At 43.9% G+C, this 9,959-nt stretch overlaps 1 protein-coding gene across 1 annotated transcript; it reads left to right on the top strand.

The window, feature by feature from the left end:
- The first annotated feature begins 6,141 nt into the window (after positions 1–6,141).
- LOC124663423 (GDSL esterase/lipase At1g28580-like) lies at positions 6,142–7,720 on the top strand. The gene is made up of 4 exons (XM_047201124.1): positions 6,142–6,406; positions 6,503–6,718; positions 6,964–7,389; positions 7,512–7,720. The coding sequence occupies exons 1-4, from the start codon at positions 6,142–6,144 to the stop codon at positions 7,718–7,720; spliced, it is 1,116 nt and encodes a 371-aa protein (XP_047057080.1).
- The last annotated feature ends 2,239 nt before the right edge of the window (positions 7,721–9,959 follow it).

Raw genomic sequence — 9,959 nt, 5'->3', positions numbered from 1 at the left:
CACCAAAAAATAATTCCGTGGCGCACCTGTTTCGTGGCGCAGCTACATCACATGCGCCACGAAATACTTATTTCGTGGCGCACCTGGCCCGGTGCGCCACGAAACCTTATTTCTGTGGCGCACGACCAGGTGCGCCACAGAAAGCTTATTTTTGTGGCGACGTTTCTGTGGCGCACCACCCGTGCGCCACAGAATCAAATTTTCGTGCGCCACTGATGAGGCTTTTCCTACTAGTGCCTTGGCCCCATAACCAAGGTCCTCCTTCCCATTGTTTGATCTTTGCTTACTCAAAAGATCATCCAACGAAAGTTTACTTTCGGGAGAGGAGGCCTTAGCAAGTTCATCCTTCAACCTAGCATTTTCCTCAATAACATTTGCATGATCACATGAAGGAGTAGAGAAACTAGGCACATCATATGAAGCAAGCCTAATTTGAAGTTGCTCATAAGATTTTGATAGGAGAGTGTATTCACTCTTAAAAGCTTTGTGAGCTTTGTCTAGTTCATCTAGATCCTTCACAAGTTTCTCATGATCAACCTCAAATTGGGCCTTTTCCTTTTTAAGAACTTTAGTCTTAGCCCTAGCAAGATCTCTAGCTTTTGTGAGCTTGTTAATTTTATCTTGAGGCTCTTCAAGAGTTTCTAGCCTCTCCTCCAGAGAAGCTATAGTTTCTTGACTTTCCTCAAGAGCATTTTTAAGAGCATGGATTTCAAGAGAGTCTTCTCTCTCTATTTGACCCTTTTTCTCAAGAATATCACTTTGTTGAGCTATACGGACCATGAGATTTGAAACATGCTTCTTAGTGTTACCTTGTAGGTTGAGAATGAAATCATCAAAATCTAGCATTTCTTGTTTCACTTTTAGACTAGCATCATCAACCCCTAGATCACTAGATATGTTAGGCATAGAGGGGCTAGGAGATGATACCTCGGAGGATTTAGCCATGAGGCAACTTTCTTCCTCCACATGAATGACCTCATTGGGGGATTCACTTGGTGATGAAGAGTTAGTGGAGAGGGAGGCAAGAGCGACCAATCCATTAGAGGTTGCATCTTCTTCATCAGCAACATCATCATCTCCGGAGGTATACTCTTCTTGAGTTGATAGCACAATAGATGTGTCCAAGCAGGACCTTGCCATGAAGCAATGTGCATTCTTGATATGAGGATTCTCATTGGGAGAGTCAAAGAGAGATGAAGAGGGAATGTTGGTGGTGACGATGGCGGCCAATTCCTTTGAGCTTTCTTCATCTTCCTCACTACTAGAGCTTCCCACTTCATCGGAAGAATATTCTTCCCTTGTTACTAGCACAACTCTTGAGGGCCTCTTGCCCTTCTTGGTCTTGTTGTTGTAGAATTTCTTGTTGGGGGCTTTTGAATATTTGCCCTTTGTGTCTTTGCTCTTGTCCTTGGGAATGAGCCTCCCATTATGAAGCTCTCTATTCTCATAGGGGCATTCGGCAATGAAGTGGCGCTTGTCATCACAATTGTAGCATGATCTTGTCTTTGGACCAAAGCTAGTGAACCCACTTTTGTTGTTTCTCTTGATGTTGTCTTCCTTGGCTTTGGAGGGATCAACCCAAAAGGACTTTGCATGGAAGGCCATGTGATCATGGTAGTGGCATTGCAAATCTTCCGGATAGGACATACTCCAAGATGCCCTATAGGATTCTTGAGGAATCACTTCTTCAACGGAGTTGACCGCCAAGGCAAGGTTGGAACCTTTTGACATCCCAAGAGCTCGATTACGAGAATCATGAGAGGTTTCCTCAAGCACCTTGAGAGCTTGCATCTCGTGCACGACTTGTTGAGAGGTGAGAGAGGAATAGCATTCCCTCCCCACAAGAGTCTTGACATCAATGGGTACAAATGGCATCATGCATTCAATGTACTTCTCCTTGATCCAAGAGTCATTGATGTGGGTGGCACCAATAAGCCGGAAGGCATCGGCAACGGTGAGAAGTCTTCCATACATGACTTCATGATCTTCATCCGGTAGCCTCATGAACCCTTCGGCTTTATTCTTAAGAGCATTATACTTGTTCCTCCTTTTGTGCTCTCACTTCCAATGCAACTAGCGGCCAAACCATCCCAAGCTTCCTTGGCGGTGGTGTAGTTCCGAACACGATGCAAGTCCTTTGTCCCCACACTAGTTTGAATCATGTGCAAGGCGGTGTTGTTGAGTTGACTATCAACCGCTTCTCTTCTAGTCAACTTGTCGGGGTTGTATGGCTTGAAGCCTTCCAAGATGATTCTCCAAAGTTCATTGGAGGCACTCGCAAACATGAGAGCGGAACTCAAATTGCCAAGTATCGAAATTATCAATGGAAAACTTAGGTGGGTCACCCCGAATGTTCAAATGGGGATGGGGAACCGGTATATCGGGAGATAGAAAAGGTGGAGGTACTCGATTGTAGCTCTCACCCCCACTAGTTCCCCTAGGAGATGCAATGGGAGATTTGATAGTGTTTAAGTTATCACCTTCCACGGGTTTGGTAGATGAGGGTAATTCCGAAGCATCTCCCTCATCTAACGCACCCGTGTCCTTTACCTCTACACTAGGAGCCTTGGGAAGGGCCGGAGCCAAAAGCTCGGCAATCATCTTTTTCATGCTTTCCATTTGGGCTTCCATGGAGGACTTCAACGAATTGAAGTCTTCCATGGAGACCGTCTTGGTGGCCTCTTCCGTGGGATCCTCGTTCGGCATACTCTTAGGCGGTTAAGCCCGAAATAAGAGCCGATGCTCTGATACCAATTGAAAGGATCGTATGCCGCACCTAGAGGGGGGGTGAATAGGTGCTAACCAATTTTTAGTTCTTTTTCAATTTAGGCTTGACACAAAGGTAAATTCTCTAGATATGCAACTAAGTGAATTTACCTATATGACAAGGTTATCAACTAAGCAAGATATAGCTACGCAATATATAGGAGATAGAATGGGATAGAGGTAACCGAGAGTGGAGCACGCGATGACACGGAGATGATTCCCGTAGTTCCCTTCCTTTGCAAGACGGTACGTCTACGTTTGGAGGAGTGTGGTTGCTACGCAAGCCAAACCAACAGCCACGAAGGCTTCACTCAGATCTCCTGTGAGCAACGCCACGAAGGCCTAGCCCACTTCCACTAAGGGATTTCCTCGAGGCGGAAACCGGGCCTTTACAATGTTCTTGGGGCACACATCCACAACCAAATTGGAGGCTCCCAAATCTGTAACAACACAACAATCAACAACAACACATCAACACAAATCAACTAGGGAACCAACTAGGAACACTAGCATGAGATCCCTCAAACAAATGAGGGGAAATGAAAAACGCTTCGGTGAGGATGTAGATCGGTGGCTTCTCCTTCGAATCTCCAAAGATCAAGAGATTTGGTTGGGGGAGGAAGGAGATCTTGCAAATCTTGTGTTTCTTGAGGTGGCTCTAATGGAGGTGAAGCTTGGCAGATTTCTTGTGCAATGATTGAGCAAAGGGGTAAGGAAGAAGAAGAGGGGTATAAATACCCCTCCCCAAAATCCAGCCGTTGAGCTTTTCGGGGGGGCGGATAATCCGGCCTAAGTTAGGGCCGGATAATCCGCCCCCCACGGATAATCCGGCCTCCTTGTACAAAACCATGAAAATGTCCGGGCAATTGTCCGGCCCCTATCCAGAGAAGCAATTCTTCAGGTCCTTAGCCATTTTCGAGGGGGCCGGATATTCTTGAAATATCCGGCCCGGATAATCCGGCCCTGGGACAAAACCGGGACAATATCCGGGCAAATGTCCGGCCCCTATACTGAGCTGCATTTCCTCAAGTCCTTAGCCGAAATTCTGGGGGCCGGATATTTTGGAAATATCCGGCCCGGATTATCCGGCCTGGTGAGATTTCTGCTGTTACTTTTTGACAGCACTGACCACATCCAACACACATACAAATGTATCTATGTAATCCCTGTACCACTTAAACAACCATTAGTGTATCACATACATTGACATCAAACACACAAAACATAATATGAGAGATGTTCTTTCAGCATACCCTCCCCTCCCAGATCTCTCAACAACATCGATTGTCAAGTCTACCTCCGTCATGGTGTGCAGATGTGCTCCATCGCGGGGCCGTATGCTGCTACAGAGCCGGCCTAGGAAGCACATGCAAATTAAATTCCTTGGCCTTAGCTCTGATGGCGTGCAACGGCACTCTGTCGTTGGTCTAGATCCTGCATCCTAACGTCGTTCAATGCCCATGTCGACGGTGGCATCGCCCACTCGAGAAGTTTCTCGTTCTCTTGCAATATTACTTCCTTTATTGGGGGTTCTTTCCATCTAAGCGTGGGTAGGTAAATTCAACGATAGTTGTTACCACATAGCACATTTCAACGGGCCTAACGAGCGGTCGTTGGTGATGATGCATTGTAGCATGGGTGGTTCAGTCGGTGATTTGAAGCCAATCTGGCGACACGGTAAATTATCTCTTCTTGAATCTTCTTGTTCTCCTTCCATGGTTCTCCCTCCTTTGAGGCTTCCTCCCTTGCAGGGAAAGCAGAAGGCATCGACATGGACAACAGTACAATAGTCAGGTTCCGCTAGTTTGATGAAGACCAGTGACATTTATTCTTCAATCTTAGTACAAATTTGACAAACAAGATCTTCGGGTGCTGGTACATCGTCTAAGTTTTTTTTAGCGTGTTTTCAATTAGGGAGAAACAATAGGGCTTAGAGTATCTCTTCATATGTTTTGTTTTATGTTTCTTTTGACTGTTTAGCGTGTTTTTTTACTTCCCTTTAATTTTTCTTAACCAACTCCGGTTCAATCTTTTAATGACCCTAGCCTGATTTTAGGTGATTTATAAGGGCATATAGAATGGCAGAGAATGGTCGTCTTTTCTTACTCCCTCACATCATTTATAGGATGCAATAAATATATGATATACAATCCATTATCTCTTATTTTTATCCCTAACAATTAATAATAATTAATTAAATATTAGTATGAAATTGTATTGCTAAAGGAAGATATGTGGTACAATTGATAAAATTCCTTCCCTTATTTCATAAGAGATCATTTCGTAGGTAAGGGGAGACAATCTTCGCTTTTTTCGTTCTCTTTCGTCCAACTAAGTAAAGAATCTAACATCGAAACTCTAAGAGAAGGTTAGCATCACCGCATTGTGCATGGCCTAAAAAGTGGTCGGGACCCACCCCCTTCATAAATCTCGAAAAATACGGTTCTTTTCAAAATGTGTTGTATCTTCAGATTTGTTCGTCACCATTACTCGATCCTATCCTGCCATGGATCGTCTATAAGCTAGAATGTCGAACATATTTTACTTGCTTATGACAATGTCAATGATTATACAAGATAAATTATTGCCACCATTGATATTTTTGTTATATAGTTTTGTTTTACACAGTTGGTAATTTAGTTGCATCCCACATTTGACGTTGGCTCTACGCGTTGCTGAGACATGAACCCATTAATCTAGTGTCAAATAATATGTGAATTACAAAAGGTTTTACCTCTATTTCTGGATAAGTACATATATATATATTATATATATATATATATATATATATGTAAAATTTCGTTTATTGCCCTCTTTAAATGTTTCCCACATTATTTACCTTCTAATGTATTATCATTGCAGTAACTAAAAGGTAAAAATGACCTACTATTACTTCTAAAAATAACCATTGGATCAAATGTAGACAATGGCTATCGATCATCAAATGTGGTGCATCTTGAAATCCTTCCTCATTATTTACTTGATCCTGTCATGCATGGTCTAAAGACTACAACGCCAAGCACGTTTACTTGCATGCTAAATCTTGTCTCTCAGAAACAGTTTACTGGGAATTGATAAATATTCATTCTGGTGCTTCCAACATATGACCAAACGTTTTAATGGCACAAAGATTGTGGGTCCGTTATCTATACACTGCTAAACAATATTTAATTAAAATCGATACATGTTGTTATGCATTCGACCAGAGTGTTCTACAAAAGGGGTGGAAAAAAACTCATCTGCGCAATACAAAACGAAAAGTTTACAGCTTAAACCCTTTTGTCCTTAACGAGCCAGCAGTTCCCAACCTCCGGCAAGATAGCTAGCTACCTCAGGGCTGTAGTCAAGTAGGATCGAGGTGCTAGCATTGCTAAGATGGGGAGTTTCATGGGCCAGTATCCCACTTCCCTGCCCGCTGTCCTCCTCGTCTCTGCTGTCCTCCTGCTTAACGCTGACCTAGGTTTGGGCGGCTGCTTCAAGCGCATCTTCTCCTTCGGTGACTCCATCATCGACACTGGCAACGGTGCTTATGCAGGCCGCAATAGTCCTGGCCCGCTCATGCATCTCCCTTATGGAATGACCTACTTCCAGCACCCCACTGGCCGCATCTCTGATGGGCGTGTCATCGTCGATTTTTACGGTGAGTATATGTTTTTGTTGTTCCAATTATCGATAATTGTTTCATGGATCATGAGGGATGCGGTCTAAATTTTGTGAGCATTTTTTTTTGTATCAGCTCAAGCATTGGGCCTGCCACTGCTGCCACCGAGCATGCCTCAGGCGGGCACAGGGCAGTTTCCAACCGGTGCCAACTTTGCTGTGTTTGGCTCCCTGGCGCTGTCCCCGGACTACTACAGGACCAAGTATAACTTCACGATGCCGATGCCTTGGTGCCTCGACGGTCAGCTTGATTCATTCAAGAAGGTGCTCGCCCGGATAGCTCCTGGAGAAGGTACGCGCAAAGCCATGTTGGATCCGCCCCACTTCATAGTCAAAACCGTTAGTTGTTATTATATTTAGCAAATTAGTTTAGTTTAAACTAGCAAATGCTTTCGCTGGCTTATGCGTGATGTCTGCCTATATGCCTACGTGCATGGATACTGCATGGATACCTCGTTCATATTTTAGGCAATCTACCTGCATTTGACGTCTGTTGCTGGTTGACAGATCGACTAATTCTTTTTGTGTGACAATCAGCTGCCACCAAGAGTCTTCTCGGCGAGTCCCTCGTCGTTATGGGCGAGATCGGCGGCAACGACTACAACTTCTGGTTCTTTGCTCGCCGCAGCCGTGAGATCCCAGACAAGTACATGCCCGACGTGATTGCCCACATAGGCGCCGGTGTCCAGGAGGTGATCGATCTCGGCGCCAGGACCGTTCTCGTCCCGGGAAACTTCCCCATTGGATGTGTGCCGACTTACCTGGGCGGTTTCAGGACCGACAACTCCACGGATTACGACGACTTCCGCTGCCTCAAGTGGTTTAACGACTTCTCGCAGAGGCACAACAAGGCGTTGAAGCAGGAGATCAGCCGGCTCAGGGCACAGAACCCCGGCGCGAAGATCATTTACGCTGACTATTACGGCGCCGCTATGGAATTCGTCATGAATCCCCATAGCCATGGTAGGTAGTAATTTGGGAAATCACTCTATCAAGAATTAATCTCCACTACTTTTTTCCTCGCAAAAAAAAATAACTGTTGTAATTAGCGTGTTGATCAATGGCTCTATGCGTCACTTGAACAGGTATCGATGACCCTCTCGTGGCATGTTGTGGCGGTGCCGGCCCATACCACACTGGCAAGTCGTGCAACAACACGGCCACCATCTGGGGCAACCCTGCCAAGTTCGCCAGCTGGGACCAGATCCATATGACGGAAAAGGCCTACAGTATCATCGCCGATGGAGTGCTGAACGGCCCATATGCGGACACACCGTTGCTCCATGCTTGTTAGCAGAATTCATTTGCTTCTCTTGGAGTCTTGAAGAATTATTCTTACTTCTCACCCCCTCACTCCTCGAATAAGTAATACTCATTGTACTTGTAACTTTTATCCTGTGTAAAAGTTTTAAAACTTTGGCCAACTTTATTATAAAAGAGTAGCAACATCCTATCGCGACACTTCACTTGCATCGTTGTTCATCACAGAAAAATGGTATCAACTACTTCAATCTAAACCTGCGATAAGTCTCCGAGTCTGATGAAACCAGCACATATCAATGTGCTTGATTCGGGAGTGAAAGATTTTTAGGTAATAGAAATTTCATTTTGACTAAAAGAAATGTGATTTCTCTTGCTACACGCCTAACTATAAAAGTTATCCATCCATTACACTTTTTTTTTTGCAAGAACCAGCTGCAACTACGTACTCAGCATAAGTGGTTAACAATCACTAGTAGAAAAGGGGACTAAAGGTTGCTATTATCAACCGGGACTAAAGGTTCCAAACGAACCGAGACTAAAAGTTAAACCGTTTAAACCGGGACTAATATGACCCACTAGCGGGACTAAAGCTCGTAGGGGTGCTGGATGAAAGCCAAGTTTTCTACTAGTGAATGAAACACATTTACGCAATCTTACGTGCCATGACATCTCCCCTGCATAAATCATTAGCTATCAAGTATCCAAAAGATATCCTAGAGTCTACACATCACCATTCACCATCATAATTTGTATATAGTTCTTTTTTTTCGAGGGAAGCAACAAAACTCTACTACGGGATTTTATTAATTGGCAATAATATTTACATCGTTCAAGAATTTAGCTATAATAAAACTAGGAGTTCATCCACCCAATTACAAGAATTATTATCAGAAAAATAAACTCTAGCTAATTCATGGGCTACTTCATTAGCTTCCCTCAGACAGTGTTTCAAAGAGACCGTGCCAACCAAAGTTGCCAAATGCACACAATCGGCATAAGAAACCGATGATTCATTCCACCATCTAGTCACACCCATGCATCCTTCAATAGTTTTCACAGAATCAGAATTCTACCACTATGTTGTTGCAACCCACACGAACAGCAAGGGAGAGCCCCTCTCTTATAGCAATCACCTCGGTCACTGCTGCTGATGAAATGTTCGGAAGAACAAGGGTAGATGCAGAAATAAAATTTCCATTGTGATCTCGCATGACTGCACCTACAGACCCGACTATATTTTTGGCATAAAAGGAGCCATCAACATTAAGTTTTACCTGTCGAGGATCTGGTCTGTCCGATTTAGCCACTGCAGAAATATGTGTGTTCATTGCCTTTTGCTGAATTTGTTGTGATCGCAAGGATTGACATCATACACTTGAACATCGGTGGTACATTCTCATCATGAGTTCGATGCCGCCGGATCCACCACACATACCAACATGCTGCAGAAATAGTTTCCTTTAGACCAATATCCTGGAAGCCAGGCATCACCTTGGTTTGCTGTCGTAGAAGTTGTTCTAGAACCGCACTGCCAGAATGGTCAACAATAGAGGCTTCCTGTATCATTTTTGCAAGACCCAAAGATCTCCACAATTCTTGTGATGTTGGACATTGAAACAATAAATAGCCGACATGTGCAGGTCCTTGAGTGCAGATGCGGCATTGACCTCTCAAGCCTATATGACGGTTCACCAAGATGGATTTTAGAGGTACTATTCCATGCAGGGAACCCAAACGAATATTTTAACATTTCTTGGAATTTTTAGGTGCCATAAACTCCTCCTGACTAGGTTATTAATAGAAGCTCTTGAGAGAGATAACTGACCAGCTGCCGGTCTAAACTTATGCTTCCATTGCAGGTAGTACCCTGACCGAACTGTGTATCTTCCATGTTTAGTAAAATTCCATGACATAAAATCATCAAACCCCTGAGTATTTAGTGGGATCTCAAGTATCCTATTGACATCTACACTAAAGAATATAGAAGGGAGTAATACCTCATCCCATTGACCTGTCACGAGATCAATCAAATCTGCCACTTTTGTGTAGACTACTTCACCACTTGGGGAAACAATTCTCCTATTAGTACTTGAAGGAATCCAAGGATCATCATATATGTTCGTACTTTCACCATTACGTACTCTCCATATGTATCCCATATATGTTCGTACTTTCACCATTACGTACTCTCCATATGTATCCCCTCTTGAACGTTGCTAGACCAGCTAGGATACTTTGCCACATAAAAGAAGATCCAACTTTGTGGCCAG

This window comes from Lolium rigidum, chromosome 6, assembly GCF_022539505.1.
Source record: "Lolium rigidum isolate FL_2022 chromosome 6, APGP_CSIRO_Lrig_0.1, whole genome shotgun sequence".
In the NCBI taxonomy this organism is placed as follows: Eukaryota; Viridiplantae; Streptophyta; class Magnoliopsida; order Poales; family Poaceae; genus Lolium; species Lolium rigidum.
The sequence above is the reverse complement of the archived record's forward strand: the minus strand, read 5'-3'. Positions and strand labels throughout refer to the sequence as shown.